This window comes from Hyperolius riggenbachi, chromosome 7 (genome assembly GCF_040937935.1).
Source record: "Hyperolius riggenbachi isolate aHypRig1 chromosome 7, aHypRig1.pri, whole genome shotgun sequence".
In the NCBI taxonomy this organism is placed as follows: domain Eukaryota; kingdom Metazoa; phylum Chordata; class Amphibia; order Anura; family Hyperoliidae; genus Hyperolius; species Hyperolius riggenbachi.
The window spans coordinates 278,885,859-278,905,735 of NC_090652.1; the positions used below are offsets into that span (position 1 = coordinate 278,885,859).

Genomic DNA, 19,877 nt, shown 5'->3' on the forward strand with positions numbered 1-19,877 from the left:
GAGGGGAAGGGTTGAGGTGCCTGTAGCCTATTGCCAAAGCTACATCAGCAGCCCACCAAGTGTTTTGGTTAGAAAGCAGATGACATCACTTTCTCACTTTAATATACAGATTACAGTGTGCTCCCCAGAATTTTTTTCCAGCCGGGTGGCATGAAATAGTAACCGGGTGGCATAAAGTAGCCGGGTGGGGCGAGTTGAAAATGCAGGGCAACTGTGCTTACAGCATAGGAGGAGGTGAGAAGGTGAGCCGATGACAGCCGGGTGGTCACCAAATCTAGCTGGGTGGAGCACCCGGCTAAAAGAGCCTGGGGAGAACACTGGATTATACATTTAAAATTACAGTTTTCAGTCAAACCTCATAGTTTCATAGTCTTCAGGCTCGACTCATGACTCCCAGTTAATCCAGTGAACCTTTTTGTTGAAGTTTACCGTTTTTTACACTGGTAGCCTGCCATGGGATCACCACAGGAATCAGTATTTTAAATGACCTTGCGGCAGAGCGCGTTGACAATGTAATATGCATAAGGCTGTCCTCATTCAGTGATGTACTCCCTGCTGGACAGAAGTACATCACCGGGATTCCTAGCGGTCCACGCATGCGTGTCGCACTCTGTTTACAGTTACTGCGTCGCTATAAACTTGCATTACTGCATAATACATGTGGTAGGTACACTCTGTTGACTTTGCGGCTGGATTGCAGTGATTTTACTACTTAACTGCCCCCCCCCCCTCCCCTCCGCGATACATTATCGAGCCAGATGTAGGCAAGATTAAAGGGATAGAATATTCTGCAGTTGTGGAAACCAGAGTTCTCAGGAGGATACTTGCTAAGACTCTAGCAGATGGTCACTACAGGGTCACAGGCTGAGATTAAGGAAGAAGAGGGGCTGCAAGCATTACTCCTGCTAGAGATAAACATACTATAAATTCTTATTTTACCAAGACAAAGTCTAAATCTGCCTAGAATTCCGCATTAAAAAGTGAAGCAATGGGCTAAAAAGGGTTTATACATTTTTTTTTCTTTTACATCTATTGTACATAAACACTATTGTTATCTTTACAGTTGTCAAGTCACTGGTTTCTTCTGAGGCAGCATTCACAGTGGGATGTTGTGGAGCGGTGTCAATTCTTATAACGCAGCTTACCGCACTGCAATGCGAATCCTGTGGCCTTTACCTTTATGTGGAATTCTAAGTTTTCATCCATGGAGTATATGTGATCGAATATGTCCTGGGCAATCCTTGGAATGATCCCCATGAGCTGAGGGTCGTGCAGCTTCCCCTGAGGAGAGATGAAGGCGGACAGTTACTTACAGTGCAATACTTCCTCATTCACTACACACACACCACAGAACAGCAATCACCTCAGACTAGACTTAAAGAGAACCTGTAACAAAAAAAAAAAAAAAAAAAAAGTTTCCATGGGGGGGTACTCACCTCGGGAGGGGGAAGCCTCAGGGTCCCAATGAGGCTTTCCCAACCCCTGTAGCTGCAGACAGTCCAGCGCTGGCTCCCCCAAAGTGTCTCGTAATCCTCCCTCGACAAGCCTGATAAGCACTGATATATTTACCTTCCCTGGCTCCAGCGGGGGCGCTGTTGTGGCTTTCCGCACGGAGATAGGCGAAAAATAGCCAATCTCCGTCGGGTCCGCTCTACTGCGCTGGAGCAGGAGACTTGCGCCTGCGCAGTAGAGCGGCCCAACAGCGATCGGCTATTTCCGCCTATCTCCGAGCGGAGACCCGATACTGCGCCTGCGCTGGAGCCGGGAAGGTAAATATTTACATCCCCGCTGTTTGGGGAGCTTTATTGCCACCGCCGTGGGACCGAGGAGGACGGGGGAAGCCTCAATAGGATCTGGAGGCTTCCCCCACCCCAGGTGAGTACCCCCCAGTGGAGGATTTTTTGGTTACAGCTTTTGTTTAAAGAAAACCTGAACTTAAAATTCAAAATTAACATACACAAGTCATACTTACCTCCCATGTGGTCTACTCCTCAATCTCTTTCTTCCCTCCCGAATCCTGTTTGTCCACTGTGATCAATAGAATTCTCCGTCCTCCATTTCAAAAATGGCCATTACCCCATAACAGCTTTCTGGTCAGCAACTGTAACATCGCCCACTTGAGCCATAAGGAAACATGGGCATTACCTGGCACATCAGTTGTCCTCTCAACTATAACTGACAGCAACTGATACATAACTAACAGCAACTGATATATTTCAGTTCTGACAAAATGTTGTCAGAACTGGAAGGGATCACTGTCAGAAGAAAATGATGAGCTCCTGAGAGGAACTGACAGCGAGGTAACTATGTAATGTTCATTTGAAGTTACCTAGTGTTTATTTTAAATAATTCTACTCAGTTCAGGTTCCCTTTAAAGTGAAGCTCCTCTCAAGTTAAAAACTGCTTCACACATAGTGCACCTCAAGACAACTCGTCATTTAAAGGGAATCTGAAGTGAAAAAAAATGATAATGATTTGTATGTGTAGTACAACTAAGAAATAGAACATTAGCTTCTCTGAGCTCTCCGAAGTTTAGTTGGCTACAGTGCTGTTTTCTGAAACACTCATCTCAACCAGTGCCTCATTGTTTCTTGTCCGTTTAAGGTTTTACTGCAGAGCTAATGACCCTTTGAACTTTCCTGCTCTGTCTCATATTTTAAAATACAGAGTATAGTTTGTAAACTGCAAACTATAGGATGATGCAAGTTTATTATAAAAAAAAAAAACAAACAAAAAAAACTATATAACTGAAAATAAAAATATTACACACTTTTCTTTGCTATGAATGTTCTATGAATTATCTGTACTACACATACAATTCGTTATATCATAAGTTTTTTTCCGCTTCAGTGTCACTTAAAGGGAAACTGAGGTGAGCGGTATATAGAGGCTGCAATATTTATTTCATTTTAAACTATCCCAGTTGCCTGGCAGCCCTGCTGATCTCTTTGGCATCAGTAGTGTGTGTGTGAGAGACACACCTGAAACAAGCAGACTGGTCAGAAACATCTGATCTGCATATGCTTGTTCAGAGTTATATGGCTAAACATATAGAGGCAGAGGATCAGCAATATAGCCAGGCAACCGGTATTGCTTAAAAGTAAATATATATGGCATCCTCCATTTTTTGCACTGTAATATTTTGATACACTGCAACTGTTTGTATTACCGCTTTTTTTTATATGTTTCCAATAAGTTTATTATGCTCCAAATTTATTAAGCTGCTGCTTATCTTTTAAAACAGAGAGGAAGTGCTGTGTTCAGGTCCGCTTTAATGTGTTTCTATCCATTTCCTTTATGTGCTGCGGAGGGGTCGCATGAAGAGAGCCAGTGCTGAAATAGTGATACATACACATGTATGTGGACATTGGGACCAGTCTATTTTTGGCTACGGTTGTTCTCAGTAATTATGATGGTGGTGTTGATTTACCACACAGTAAGGCCTCGTTCAGATCATTAGTGGAGATGGCTGTACGATCGGAACGCAACCTGTACGATCGCACGCCATCTGCGCTGCAGATCCCATTTACTACAGTGAATGGATATGCGGTTCGATTCTCATAAAATGCATGCAGCAGTGCGAACGCACATCACACTGCTGCGCAGCGCATATGATGAGAACGGTAGAAGGGCTGTCTATGCACTCCTGCCATTCTTGCATGTAGTCTGAACAAGGCCTTATAAATCACCCAATGCAGGGTATGCTTCACCAGCATACATTTGTAATTGGCGCCGGTAGACTTGGGCGCAGGATACAGCGGTATATAGCTGATCCTGCTTCTGCACAAATCCGGGCCGTATTAATTACTATTCCCCCTCCAGGCCGCCATGGATAGTGGGGGAATGATATAATTCGGCTTCCAGAGATTGCTGGAGGCCGAATTATTGTGTTTTTTAAGCAACTTCGGTTCAGTCCTCTGACGGCGCCGACGTTACTCACTGAGCGATGCTCAGTTGTGATTCCTTTTATAGTCTATGGTGGCGCCGGCTGCGCCCAAATCTAGCAGCACTGAAAAGCACTGCTCCGCTTCACCAGGCTGTGCTGCATTACTGGTCTCCTGCAGAGAGGCTGCTCCAATCCGCTTCCGTAAGCAGCAGAATCACAGGTGGCTCATCAGCTATTGGGCAGCTACAGTTCAACAGAGGACAACACACACCATTCACACACTAGGCATGGATGACGGGATATTACCTCCATCGTGTGAGTCTTTCCTGATGAGGTCTGTCCATAGGCAAAAATGGTCCCATTGTATCCATCCAAGACATCTAGAAACACCAATACAACATACGTTATCATAGACAGAGAGCAGATAAGTATATTTCACCAACATAAAAGATAATCTGATCATTAGCTAACGCTAGCCACACACCCTGCTACCCCAAAAATGGGAGCATGTTAAAAAAAGACTGTCATTCAGCTGAGACAACAAAAACATTAAACTTACATTTTTAGCTTTTAAAACACAAAAATGATGAATTCCAGTAAAGTCTTATGTAAAGCAGTCAATATAAAGTAAATAGTTATCCCACACTCCCAACGGTATAAGCAACAGTCATTATGCTGCAGAGTGCCCAGTGCTAAATGGAGTGGATGACTTAAAGGAAAACTTAAGTCAAATAAAAAAAATGACATTTACTCACCTGGGGCATCCCTCAGCACCCCGAAGCTGGATGGTGCCCTCGCAGCCCCGCTCCGATCGTCCTGTCCCCGCCGGCGGCTACTTCCGGTTCGGCGACAGCCGCCGACAGGCTGGGAACGCGGCTGATTTTCCGCGTTCCCAGCCGCTGCTATCACCCTCTATGCTGCTATAGCGTATATATAGACGCTATAGCAGCATAGAGGGTGATAGCAGCGGCTGGGAACGCGGAAAATCAGCCGCGTTCCCAGCCTGACGGCGGCTGTCGCCGAACCGGAAGTAGCCGCCGGCGGGGACAGGACGATTGGAGCGGGGCTGCGAGGGCACCATCCAGCTTCGGGGTGCTGAGGGATGCCCCAGGTGAGTAAATGTCATTTTTTTTATTTGACTTAAGTTTTCCTTTAAAGGGAACCTGCAGTGAGAGGGATATGGCAGCTGACACATTTGTTTCATTTTAAACAATGCAAGTTGCCTGGCTGTCCTGCTGATCCTCTGCTTCTAATACTTAAAGCCATAGCCCCTGAACAAGCATGCAGATCAGATGTTTCTGACTTAAATAAAATAAAAAATGCTACTTAAACAGTAGCATTTTTTATTTTATTTTTTATTTTTCTTACTGGAATTGGTTTTCTATTTTTTACCTTGTTTTCCCATTAAAATTCAGAGAAAACAAAATAGTTTGAGGAAAAAAAATGGCATACAATGAAAGCCTAGTTTGTCTTGAAAAAAAAACCCAATATATATTTCATTTCTGCGTCATAAGTAGAGATAAAGTTATTTATGGCTAAATAGGGACATAGCTAAACTGTCAAAACTGCTCTGGTCCATTAGTGGGAAACACGTCTGGTGTGAAGTGGTTAATACAAGATCCATCGGTTATAAGCCACCAGTTCGCCACTGACGTGAGGGCAGACCTATAAGCTGCCTGAGAGCAGTTTTATCGATGTGGTGTCACCCTGCCCTCACTCCTGCATCATTGGCGTTTTTAAAAAAAAAGTGCGGGCTCATACTGTAAGGGCTCATTCAGACTATAAGCGCTGCCGTACGCATTTTGGCAGCGCGTATAGTGTGCGACACACAAGAACGGTAGAAAGGCACAGAAAGCCCTTCTACCGTTATCATATGCGCTGCGTGGCAGCACGATTGCGCTATCGCGTGCTGCATGCATTTTTGGGAATCGCAGAGCAGATCCCATTCATTGTAATGAATGGGATCTGCAGCGCAGCGCAGCGCATAGTAGCGCAGATGGCGTGCGATCGGACAGGTTGCGTTCCGATCGCACAGCCATCTGCGCTAAATATGAATGAGGCCTTACTGATGGCTATTCAAGAGCAGGACTTAAAAAGGACACATCTGAGGACGTCAAATAAAAAAAAATCCACTTATCTGGGGCTCTTTAAAGCAGGGGTCCCCAACCTTTTCCGGCCCGGGGACCGCTTTCGGACCAAATTTTTTTCTGGGGCCTGCAGGGGAGGGGGTGTTATAATAGTGGACAGTGTCGTGCATGGTGGGTTACGGGGAGGGGGGAGAGGGGCTGGGGGTGGGGGGGGGGAAGGCTAGGTGCGGCGGCATAGCTAGCATAGTTGCCCCAGTATAGGGGGTTTAGTATCCCCAGTATGGCTAGTATAGTTACCCCAGCATGGGTAGTATAGTGACCCCAGCATGGGTAGTATAGTGACCACAGTATAGCTAGTATGGTGCCCATAGTGCCCAGTATGGGTAGTATAGTGCCCAGTATGGGTAGTATAGTGCCCATAGTGCCCAGTATAGCTAGTATAGTGCCCAGTATAGGTAGGTAGTGCCCCAGTATAGCGCCCCGCGGCTGCTGTGATGAGGCAGAAGCAGGACAGCGGTTCCCCTGGTAACAGCCATACACATCGCCGCTACAGGAAGCCGCTGTCCTGCTTCCTGCCTCATCACAGCAGCCGCGGGGCACGCTGCTGTGAATCCAAATAGCACACGCATGAGAGGAGAATATAAGAGAGGAAGCAGCCGCCAGCTAAGGTAACAGCAGCGGCGGCGGGGGAGCAAGAGGACAGACCCGCGGCCCAACTGCAAACGCTCCACGGACCAGCAGTGGGCCGCGGACCAGTGGTTGGAGACCCCCACTTTAAAGCACACCTGAACTGAGAGATATATGGAGGCTGACATATTTAACTCCTTTTACACAATGCAAAATTGCCTGGTTGCCCTGCTGATCCTCTGCCTCTAATACTGTTATGGTGTCCATTTTCACTAAATGCGATCTTTCTATGTGATTTGAATGATTGAAGGCAATTATCGATTGTTCACATTTACTTAACGATTCTTTCTTCAAATTTGATCATAATATCCAACTTTCAAATCGATTTTATCCTATTTAGCAATCGACCAAAGAATCGTTCATTATCGATTGCCTTCATAAACAGCAATTTTTCTATACAATTTGATTGTAAAAATAGCATCGAAAGACCGCATTTGTGGAGGCTGATCTGAGGAGGTAACATGGATGATGTAACTAGATGAGCTGTAATGTAACTTGCAGGGAGATGTGTATACACTATTCCTGACTGACTGACTTGTACTGATACACTCCAGGCTGCAACTACTTCATCGGCTGCTATGAGAGGGAGAGACACTTTTTACAAAGGCAGTATCAGGATCTTTATCAGTCAGAGAAGTGAAGACAAGGAACATACATTGCTGGAATCTTTAACCCCTTACCACCATCTGAATGGGCCTTTTTCCACTGCACATCTGAATTGCAAAATCGCCAATCGCTACTGATTTTTAAATCGCTAGGGTTGCTACTTTATCATAGAAATAATGAGAAGAAGTATTTTCCACTATAGTGATTCGATTTGCAAATCCCAATCGCTTTCTAGAGCGATTTTAAGAGATAATGCAATACAAAATGAAAAATCGCAATTGCATAACACAATGAATTAAAAAAAAACAAAAAAAAAAAAAAAACTATACAATGAGGAGTTGATAGCAACCCCCCTGTGCAGGAACATGGTCTAGCCCTTTAGGAGACTCTGAAGTCTCATAAAATTCAGGTTTTTATTTTAAAAATCTCTAACATCAGTGCCCTAACAAAAACGCTGCATCCCCGCGGCTGAACACTAAGGCCCTGTTCATACTGTCAGCGTTTCCAGATTGCATAGAAAAGCAAAGAAAACGCAAGTTGAAAAACGCATGCGTTTATATGCGTTTTTCTTGCGTTTTTGCATGTTGAAAGGAAGTATGTCACACAGGAAACAATGGGAAACGCAGAGGGAAACGTACGCTAAAAAACGCAATAATATCCGTTTTTGATACGCGTCCATAGACTTTCATTGCGTCCATTTCTGTGCGTCATGCACAGAACTGCGTGCAGCAAGGTGGATGAGAAACGTATGCGTCTCATACGCATACATGTGAACGAGGCCATTAGAAAACATAAGTAGCCGTTTCTATGCGTAAAGTCTGCCCATACGCATTCTGGAAAAATGGCTAGGAACGCACATAGTCTGAACAGGGCCCTACTAAATCACCTTAAACTCCCCAGCAAAAATCCACTAATTTCTTGGTCGTGGATTTTGCTGCCCAGGGAGGCAGAGCTTTGAGCTGCAGCTCTGCCTCCATGCGTGTCCATCCGCGCGTATCTCCGCCTCTTCCCATCCCTCTCAGTGAAAGAAGACAGAGGGGCGGGCGGAGGCAACGATCGGCACAGATGGACGCGTGTAGAGGAAGAGCTACAGCCCAAAGCTCTGCCTCCTTCGGAAGCGCTCCCTGCAATGTGCGGGGAGATTTAGTGTGCAGCCGCGAGGATGCTGTGTTTTAGTTAGGGCATTGATATTAAAGAGATTTTTAAAAGAAAACCTGAATTTTGAGAGACTTCAGTCTCTCTTTTAAAGCCCGACACTTTTGTATCTAAAACTGATGGAGGATTTTACAGCAGAGAGGAAGAGCTGTGTGAGACCCAGTGCACACCAAAACCACTGGCAGATCCTCCAAACGCTGGCGGTTTTTGGAGCAGATTTCAGAGCGATTCTAGGCATGTTTACAGAGGTTTTCTAAACATGCCTAGCGTTTTTGGGAGCGTTTTTGTGTAGCAGATTTCATACATTGTTACAGTAAAGCTGTTACTGAACAGCTTTTATAACAAAAACACCTGGAAAACCGCTCAGATGTATCGTTTTCCAGAGCGGTTTGCGTTTTTCCTATACTTTACATTGAGGCAGAAACGCTTCTGCAAACCGCAAACATGCAGCAGGAGGCACATTTGCGGCTTGCTAAAATCCTCAAACCGCTGGTGTGCACCAGCCCATTAAAATACATTAGCCAAGCGTTTTCACAGGCAGATGCTGTTGGCGGATCGCTGCTAAAACCGCTCGGTGTGCACTGGGCCTGAGGAAGGAAGTTGCTCCTACAGTAGTACTTGTGGTAATGTGTGCCCTAACATACAGCATTTTAAAAAAAATGCTCTAAATCAATAGTATTCCTTTAAGATGACTCTACAAGAAAGGCAAAAACAAAGATTCCCCCATTTGTGAAGGTTCAGATCACAATTTTCCCCTCTTATATTCAGGAAGCTAGAGCTGTCTAGTTATATGTGACCTCCCCTCCCCTCAGCAGATCTCTCTCTAGCTCCTGACGCCAGAAGGCCGGCATATAGATTCTATAATTCCCTGCTCCGGATTGTGCAGACTGTCAGTCACGCAAGCAAGAATGGGGGGGGGGGGGGAGAGTCTAATTGCGACTCAGAGTGACAGTTGCCAGGGCCTGTAATTGCTGGCAACCCAGGGGATGATTTCAAGAACAGAATGCATTAGAACACCGAGAGCCTGGCAAGGCCTTCCATATGGAGGAAAGGTTAGCAGCATCCACAGTACAAATCAAGGTGACTGAGCAACTGGGCGCAGAGAATAACACATTGGCCTACTTCAGTTAAAGCAACAAGGTTATCCAAATAATGAAGACCACGGTTATTCTTTTCCCCATTTATTCAGTGTAGACAAATTATACGGCTCCATACAAAAAAAAAAAAAAAAAAAAAAAAAAAAAAAAATCACGAAACGAAGAGGACATTCCCCAATTCAGTTTACAATGTAATGCTAAAGCGGTAAGGTGGCCATTAACGATCCAATTTCCCTAACGATCGGAAAGGATCATTACGACCTGCCAACAGAGGGGAAAATGACAAGCAATCAGATTAGACTAAAAGGATTGTTCCAAAATTCAGATCGACGTAACAATTGATATAACGATCACAGCATTAATGTTCTGGTTTTAGATAACTCATTGTGCTGTAAATTCTTAAAATGCTTTGATATCTCTCTTCTAGCAGAAATTATAGAAACAATGCAGAAGTCCTCTGTTATTGTCTCACACTGCCCCTAGTGACAAGTGGCTATACATACACATTACAGCAGAAAAAATTAGAAGCAAGGAAGTCTACCAAGTAAGAAATAAAAGAAAGTGCTAAAATAAAATTGGTCTGGAGCACTTGCAAGCTTCTAAATACATTGGCTGCTAAAGGGATAACGGCACCTGATCCGATTGTACAGTTTATCGTCCAGGAGATTGTAACATTAGGTGCTGGAGCACCTCAGCCAGGGGGTGGAGCTTACATGAAACCTGACACACAGATGTAAATGCACCGATCGTGGGACTACTGTTAGGCCCCGCAATGTGCATAGTGTGAATGTACACGCAAAAGAGGAACGGTAGTGAATAATAAAATGGTTTATATTTTTTTTTTACAATATAAAATTATTCAGGGCCCGTTTCCACTACATCCAAATTCGTATTGTGATTTTCTGCATTTAAACCAAAACCAATACATGCTAATGGAGTCATTTCCATTGAATGCAAATTTTCCGGTGCAATGCAAAAAAAAAAAAAAATTATGGATTGTATGCTGCGGATTTCTGCAGCACACATCAGTTTCCCATGTATTGATTGTTAGCTGCATACAAAAAGTTGTGTTGTGGGGGGGAGGGGGGGGGGAGGGGGAAGGAACAAAAAAACAAAAAAAAAACAAGTAAATCTGCATACAGAACAGAAAAACATGCGAAATGTAATAAGTACAGGTTATGGCAGGTAAAGGGTGTATGACAGTGCATCCTGATTGGCTGACGAGCACCTGCTGACCAATTTTAAATGTAGCTGGATGCATGTACTGCTGTGTTCTATTGCTTGTGTGTGTTGAATTTAGCATTTAGTATGGAGGCAGTGTTGGTGGGTTTTCTGGATGTGAGAGGTCCAGAGCCTGGGTGTGAGAGGTCCAGGCCCACCTGCACTCCCCTCCAGGTATCACGTGTTGGCCTTGGGGCCCCGGCCAGTGAGAGAGGTCCGGGGCACCTGGCCATCGTGTGAACCAATCGTGTGTTTTTAAAAGTACATGGGTCCCCAAACGTTTTGGACTGCTGGGAGGGGCGAAATATACATAACATGCTGTAGAAGTCTTTGCGGACCAGACAGTGAAGCATACCCAGGTGACAACCTGCAGTCCAATTGGACAGCAGTGTCGCCTTATGTGGAATTTGATTGGAAACCAGCAAATGACTGCTTTCTGGTTTCCGTGTGGATGGGTGGTGCCAGCACTGCTATTCTATCTGCGAGACACCAATATTTAAAGATGTAGCTGACCGCATCTATAAGTAATACAATTTGTGTGTGTGTGGGAAGGGGGGGGGGGGAGGGCAAGGAAAAAGCCTCAGGGGGCCACATTTGGCCCGCGGGCCTTAGTTTGAGGATCACTGTGCTAGTGGATTTGGGCCCTTTGTCAGGCTGGATTCACACTTTATCAGTTTTCTGGGTGCATCTTTCTGCATGAGTTGTCTGGCAGTGCTGCATTGCTGGCAGATTTTCTGCATGTGAAAAAAACAAAATTAAAGTGTGAACTAGTTTATTGCTTAATTACTTACCGACTACGTCACACCGATGGGTGCGGACGCGGCGGCAGCCCCAGGACCGCCTGACGCCGATTGGCGTAAGGTCCTGCGGGCCTGTTTTGATGGATGATCGCGGGCATCTCCGCTTGGTAGGCGGAGCTCCGCCCCGCCCCGTCTTCTGTCTCCAAGCGTCGATCGCCACTCGGAGACTGTCACACGGCGAAACAGTGCCGTAGTGGGGACAGCCATGTGATACGGCTGTCCCCCTGGGAGACCTGACAGTGATCGGCTGTCATAGGCTGAAGTCTATGAAAGCCGATCACGCTGATTGGCTGGCTGAGGAAGGGAGGGGGAGAAAAGTATAAAAAAAAAAAAAAAAAAAAAAAAAAAAAAAGGATTTAAAAATAACTAACAAATATTTATTAAAAAATAAACACTTTTAAACAATGCACACTGCCTGGCTGTCCTGCTAACCCCCTGTCTCTAATCCGTTAAAGTAAACCTGAGATGTTAAAATAAATATAGGATTAGAGGCAGAGGGGCATCAGAACAGCCAGGCAATGTGCATTATATAAGGAAATAAACATATGCATACTCCTCTCACCTCAACTTCCCTTTAAGCAACAAACTACTAATAACCAGAAAGATCAGCAGGACTGCCAGGCAACTGGTATTATTTAAAAGGAAATAAAGATGGCAGCTCCCATAGGTCTCACGTTTGTTGCCTTTTAGCATTAGTTCTCAGTTTTCAAGTGTGAATCCAATGGCCTCAGCAAGAATATCAGAAATGGACTGTTAGGCCCTATTCACACTTGAGCGGGAATCACGCGATTCCCGCTCAGCGCAAAACGCTAGCGGTTTTTAAAAACCACTAGCCCATGTAAGCCAATGGCAGTGTTCTCACGTTAACCGCAAACACGTAACCTGCAGCGTTTTTCTGGCGATTCGCGATCAGCATGCATAGCACCGCTAATCACGATCGCTCCCAAAACGCTGCAGTGTCCAGCGATTTTCCTTCGTTAATAGCCGGCGTTTTGCGGTTTTAAGTGTGAATGAGGCCTTAGCCAAAATTTAGACTACATGATACATTCTCTGGCAGGTAGCCATTAAACTGACACTAAAGCGGAAAAAAACAAAAACAAACTATTTATGATATAATGAATTGTATGTGTAGTACGGATAATTAACATTAGCAGGAAAGAATGGAGTGTCATGTTTATATTTTCACTTATATAGCTTTTTTTATAACATTGAATCATTCTGTCATATTTGCAGTTTGCTCTGTTTTCTAGTTTAAAATACAGAGTGTGGTTTGCAGAGCTTAGGACCCTTTGAACTTCTCTGAAGTAAAAACCTTACCTGAAGCTGTCTGTCAGGGCTCATTCACACTTAAGCGATTAGCAGGCGGTTCCCGCTAAGCGCTGAAGCGCTAGTGCTTTTTAAAGTGCTAGTGCCAAGTTATCCTATAGCAGTGTTCTCACTGCCAATTGGCACTGATCACAGGCATTTTGCAATTAGCGCCAATCGCAAGCGTGTTACCTGCAGCATTTTCTGGGCAATTCTGGAGCGATCGAGGTAAAGTGCTTATAAAGCGCTGACCGCGATCGCTCTGGAATCGCGGAAGTGTCTAGTGATTTTTACCACGCTAATCGCGGTAAAATCAGTTGCGCAAAACAGAAGTCCAAAGCGCTCCCGTTCTGCCTTTTTAGATGTGAATGGGGCCTCACTGTCTCTGATGTATAGTGCTGCAGAAAACAGCAACAACCGAAGTTGGGTCGGAGAGCTCAGAGAAACTTTTTTGCATAGATGACAACTGAAGTTTCTTAAAGGAGAACTGTAGAAAGAGGTGTATGGAGGCTGCCATATTTGTTTCCATTTAAGCAATACCAGTTGCCTGGCTGTCCTGCTGATCCTCTGCCTCTAATACTTTCTGCCATAGACCCTGAACAAGCATGCAGCAGATCAGGTGTTTCTGACAATTTTGACAGATCTGACAAGATTAGCTGCATGCTTGTTTCTGGTGTGATTCAGACACTACTTCGGCCAAATAGATCAGCAGGGTTGCCAGACAACTGGTATTGCTTAAAAGGAAATAAATATGGCAGCTTCCATCTACCTCTCACTACAGTTCTCCTTTAACTCTTCCTGTACTGGAAACAATATGAGACTTTTCTTTGCTACTAATGTTCTATTCCTTAGCTGCACTACACATACAATTCATTATCTCTTACACACGGGACGATTTTCTGTGCGATAGATGGAGCCGATTGATAAAATCCATCATGTCCGCTATTCCTCCCGATCGTTTCCGTGCACGATTTCTCATAGTGGTGAATGGAAACAGATAAGAAAAACAAATGAAGAGAATAGAGTGCCGAATCATGCCGAAAAAAACGATTGGGTCGCAAAATTGCACGAAAAAAACGTAGCATGTGTACCCAGCAATAAGTTTATCCTCACTTCAGATTTACTTTTAAGGGAACCTTAACTGAGGGATCTGGATGTTTCCTTTTAAACAATACCAGTTGCCTGGCAGTCCTGCCGATCTGTTTGGCTGGAGTAGCGTCTGAATCACACACCTGAAACACGCATGCAGCTAATCCAGTCTGACCTCAGTCAGAGCACCTGATCTGCATGCTTATTCAGGGGCTGTGGCTAAAAGTATTAGAGACACAGGATCAGCAGGACTGCCAGGCAACTGGTATTATTTTAAAAGGTAAAATCCATATTCTTCTCAGTTTAGGTTCCCTTTAAGTTAAACAACCATACTAATATGTAAATATAAAACCATATACCCTATTTAAATTACAATTTAATAACAGTATTACAATTAATAATGGATACTAATAAACTGCGGTCTTCAACTATTTGTTACACTATGTGGCCATATCACCTATGCAGATAAACTACAGCTAAAAGCATTATGAATCTACCCTACTGACCCGCAGGCAGATATAACGTGCTTAGCAGAATCCGTAATAGAGTCACAGGATCCGAGCGACCCCCCCCCCCTCCCCCCAGCACAAAGCACTTAACTGGGAGACTGGTATCCAAGCAAGCCAGTCCCCTGAGCCTGAATGCAGATAACATCCTATAATGGCTGCACCGACACAATAACAGCTTCTGTGCCTGCATGTTAACATGCAAAGCAGCACTTTAATCCAGCGATTAGCAGAATTATCTCTTATGAAGCCGTGTAACTGTCACGCCTATCACAAAACTCAGAGGAGAGCGATATATCAGGGGAAAAATATGATACTTATAAAAGGAATAAAAAGTTTGAATTTAATTAAACTAAGAATAAAAAAAACAGGAGAGACAGTGGAATATAGGTGTGTGGGGGAAGGGGGGGGGGGGGGGGGAGATGGAAGGAGAAAGACTGGGAGAGGATGGACGCAGGGCCGGCCCGCCCACGAGGCTGGGTTAAACTTTTGCCTCAGGCGGCACTTCTGAGGGGCGGCACCCGCCCGTCCGTGGGTGTGGGGGGCCGCACGAGCTGGAGGGGATAGCGGGCAGGAAGGGGGTATTGGGCCTAGCAGCGGGGAGGGGGGGGGGGGTCGAACCCCCCCTCCCTCGCCTGGGACCCCCGACCCCGCCGCTAGGCCCAATACCCCCTTCCTGCCCGCTATCCCCTCCAGCTCGGGCGGCCCCCCACACCCACGGCTGGGGGGGGGGGGGGGGGGGCGGCGACTTCTTTAAAGCTTGCCTCAGGCGGCAAAAAGTCTAGGACCGGGCCTGGATGGACGACACAGATTAGCGGAAGAACCATCATTGGCGCCACTACCAGCGAAACTTTGATGCCCCCCCAGTGCTCACACCCCTTCCCTTGCCTCCCCTTGGTGCCCTTCCTGGCCTGGGGGCCCATCTCACAAGGGTCATAAAACAAGTGTGTCCATCATGATATTCACACCCATAACAAGTGTAGCCACAAAACACCTGATCTGAAGTACAGCCCCCTGTATCAGAGGATGGGAAGGGTAGAAGTTGGGGTCCCCACAGCTCTGAGCTCTCCCTGCAATCATACTTGCTGCTCCTCTCTAGTTAAGCCCCTGGGTACCATGCTTGTATTTAAGGTATAAAATAGATAACAAAACCGAGAGCCCAATATAGTGTAGTATTTACATAAATTGTAGATTCTTGTATAAGAACAATGGTTATACTCACAAACATGGGTCGCCACAAAGGCAACCACAGGCAGGGAGAATTATAACCTGACCCCACTCAGGTTTAAGAAGTTGCTCTCTGTAGATGGTAAGAAAATTGGGGATACACCCTCCACCAAGAGTGAGGCTAACAGAGGCGCTTGGCCACGTTGCAGACCCGATTTTGCATTCTCCAATATATTGCCTGATGAAGCAGGATTGTGACCTGCGAAACGCGTTGCACGTTTGGAGTATCTAAATATCTGTGAATTATAGTAACGTCTGACAGTCTTTTCTACGAGGGAGGTAAGTACACCAACTTCCTCCCTTTTAAACTGGTTTTATCCTCATTGGCGCCTCTGTTTACCTACTGGCAATTGTATTTAAGGTAGTCATTTTATTCATACAGTTTGCAGGGTCTCCAGTTACCTTTGACAATCTGTTTGGCGCAGGCGTTGTACACTTGCTCCTGGGTGCTGTTCGGAGTCAATACTTTGTCGTAGACGTAGGGCTTACTTTGCTGTAAAGGATACAAAATAAAATGTGTAACATCACTATTTAAATAAATGTATTTCCAGATACAATCCTACATGCACTCTCCACTCTACTATCAACAACTCCCCTGACCTCCTTCCTCTCTGGTCAACTCTTCTCACTTCTCCTTACAAGACTTCTCTTAGTCCTCCCTCCACCTCAGTAACTCCTTCCCTTAAAGGACAACTGAAGCAAGAGGGATATGGAGGCTGCCATATTTCCTTTTAAGCAATAGCAGTTGCCAGGCAGCCCTGCTGATCCTCTGCCTCTAATACTTTTAGCCATAGACCCTGAACAAGCATGCAGCAGATCAGGTGTTGCTGACATTGTCAGATCTGACAAGATGAGCCACATGCTGGTTTCAGGTGTGTTTCAGACACTACTGCAGCCAAATAGATCATAAGGGCTGCCATGCAATCAGTATGGTTTAAAGGGAAATAAATATGGCAGCCTCCATATACCTTTTATTTCAGTTGTCCTTTAACACATCCACACTTACCCCTTTTTTAGGCTCAACCTGAAAGCACACCTCTTTAGGCAAGCATATTGTCTCAGGCCAGACACGCACTAGGAGCGATTCTCTGAGTGCTTTGCGATTTGAAAACTCTTGCTAATGTAATGCTATGGGTGTGATCCTACTTGAGCGATGTGATTTTATAAAAATCACCCATAGCATTGCAACAGCAAGAGCTTTTTCAAATCACTACCACTTAGAAATCGCTCCTAGTGGGTTTCTGGCCTCACTTAGGATACTTTGGCCACTGACCACTACTCATAGGGCTGGTGCACACCAGAGCGGTGCTGGAGCGTTTTTAAAAACGCTAGCTGTTTGAAAACCGCTTGGCTAATGAAAGTGAATGGGATGGTGCACACCAGAGCGGTTCGGTATTTCCACAAACTCGGGGGGCTGCAGCATTTTTCAGATTTCTGAGGCGTTTCTGCCTCAATTTTAAAGTATAGAAAAGTGGAAAACAGCTCTGAAAAATGCTGGATCAGAGCGGTTTTCAGGCGTTTTTGTTACAGAAGCTGTTCAGTAACAGCTTTTACTGTAACAATATTTGTAGTCTGCTACACAAAACCGCTCCAAAAAACACTAGGCATGTGTAGAAAACCTCTCTAAACATGCCTAGGAATCGCTCTGAAAATCTGCTTCAAAAACCTCTAGCGTTTTGCAGATCTGCTAGAGGTTTTTGGTGTGCACTGGCCCTAAGGGCCCTTTTCCACCTGCAATCGCTAGCGTTCACGCTGAACGCTAGCGATTGCTGAATCGCAAAACCGGCGATTCCCCCGACGTTTGCGGCCGCGATTTTGCTATGCTGTGCACTGCATAGCAAAATCGCGGCAATTATCGCTCCGCCGCGCGTTCGCGTTCCCGACAAAAGCGAATCGCGGTAGTGGAAATGACCTACCGCGATTCCTATGTTAAAAAGCAAACCGTAGCGATTGTAAAATCGCTAGCGGTTTGCGGTTTTGCGATTCAGCCAGCGCAAACGCGCTGGTGGAAAAGGGCCCTTACACAGCTTCCCTTCACATATTGTACGATCCCTTATCCCTTTAGGCTATAAGACCCATTGGCCACTTTGTCTCTCAAGGCTGTGAGTGAGCATACATATCCTCCACCCCTATATAGAGATCTTAAATGGATTTGCTCACTGCATCAGCTGTAATCCACCACTGACTTGATTTGAGAAAAGGACCACCATCACAAAATACTAACATTTTGTGTACACATACTTATAGGAGAAAGAGATAAAGAGTAGTAGTTCATAGATTTTTAGCTTTGGCATACTTCAATGAATGTGTCATTGAGCAAAAACAATAAAACAGTTAAAACTTAAAAAGTAGATTTAAACATAAAATAAAACTGTGGAATATCTTAAAAAGTCATCTTTAGGAAAAGGAAGATGGATACAATTGTTTATTTCATTAGTTTATTTTCGCCTCGGGTGTCCTTTAAGGTGGCCACACACACACACCATACAATAAAATTATCCAATTTTATGGTAATTCGATAAAAACGATCAGTTGTACAGTAAAATTGAAAGCTTATTTTTTTTCATGTGTTTGAGAAATCTGATTGAATTTCCCATTTTTATTTGATAAAAAAGCAGAAGTTGGATTTTTCTGAAACATTTATATTGAAACTGAATGGTGTAGGGTAGATTGACAATTTCTTGATGTACAGAACCAAGCAAGTTTTCAATTGTGTTTTACATAATTGGGAAAAAATTTGACATGTTTGTAGTACATTGTTACATTTCAAAAATCTGACCAATCAAATAAATTGCAATCCTTGAATAAAAAAAATAATAATTGTATGCTGTGTGGATACCTTTAGAAGTACATTTCTCCTAGGAGTAAAAAAATACTATAAACTACTCATCTCCTATATTGCGGTCTCTAAGGCCTCTTTCACAGTGTGATGTTAAAGTCGCATGTTAGAAAATGTTTCAACGCAGACTAAAGGCTCATACACGCATCAGACTATAGTCTTTGGAAAATGAAAGATCACAGACCAATCTTACCACCTTTCATGTAGTATGAGAGCCATACTCTACACCAGGGGTCGGGAACCTATGGCTCGCGAGCCACATATGGCCCTTTTCAAGCCTGCATGTGGCTCTCCGGCTCGCTAAATCCCTGGTGACAGCGCGGCCAGGGAGACTGTGTCAAAATTTAAATTAGTGTGCCGCCGCCGCCTCCTCCTCCTCCGTGTCCGGCCTCCATCCTCATTAGTCCGCCTCCTCCTAGATCTCCGCCTCCCCTCACATGGCCATGCTGTGCGCCGCCTCCTCCAGCCGCCGCGGCCAGCGTATTGTAACTCCGCCCCCATGGTGACGCAGAGTGCGGAGACTGGTGTTGCGGCCAGTGGTGAGGAAAGGCTGGAGCCCGCGCTGTGGAACTCCGCCACGCTGCCTGGCCTAGTGAGTGTGCTGTCTAAAGCAGCACTTTGGGAGATTTTAGCTTAGGGACAGACTGGTTAACTCAGTTAGATAGAATAATTGTTATTTAGTATTAAACCTGCCACCAAGCACCTCACCATCCTCCCCCCCCCCCACCGAGCAATATCTCCTGCGCACCCAGCGCCTCACCAGCCTCCCCCCCACCAAGCAATATCACCTGCCCACCCAGCACCTCACCAGCCTCCCCCCCACCAACCTGCCCACCCAGCACCTCACCTGCCTTCTACCCCCCACCAAGCAATATCACCTGCCCACCCAGCAACTTGACCTACCTCTCCACACCCTGACCTGCTGCTCCCATCCTGACCAGCCTCCCCCCACCCTGCAACCTGACCTGCTGCTCCCATCCTGACCAGCCTCTCCCACCCTGCAACCTGACCTGCTGCTCCCATCCTGACCAGCCTCCCCCCACCCTGCAACCTGACCTGCTGCTCCCATCCTGACCTGCTGCTCCCATCCTGACCAGCCTCCCCCCACCCTGCAACCTGACCTGCTGCTCTGATACTGACCAGCCTCTCCCACCCTGCAACCTGACCTGCTGCTCCCATTCTGACCAGCCTCTCCCACCCTGCAACATTACCTGCCTGCCCCAACCCTGCAACCTAACCTGCTGCTCCCATCCTGACCAGCCTCCCCCCACCCTGCAACCTGACCTGCTGCTCCCATCCTGACCAGCCTCTCCCACCCTGCAACATTACCTGCCTGCCCCAACCCTGCAACCTGACCTGCTGCTCTTATACT

General features: G+C 45.6%; 1 protein-coding gene across 1 annotated transcript in view; it reads right to left on the reverse strand.

Annotated features, from left to right (window-relative positions):
- KIF5C (kinesin family member 5C) overlaps positions 1-19,877 on the reverse strand; it is a 148,244-nt gene that overhangs the window by 91,788 nt on the left and 36,579 nt on the right. Inside the window, exons 2-4 of the mRNA XM_068245840.1 lie at positions 16,069-16,159; positions 4,193-4,266; positions 1,177-1,281 (exon numbers count right to left, since the gene is read on the reverse strand). Coding sequence (XP_068101941.1) covers positions 1,177-1,281; positions 4,193-4,266; positions 16,069-16,159 — 270 coding nt within the window. The remainder of the gene's footprint in view (positions 1-1,176; positions 1,282-4,192; positions 4,267-16,068; positions 16,160-19,877) is intronic.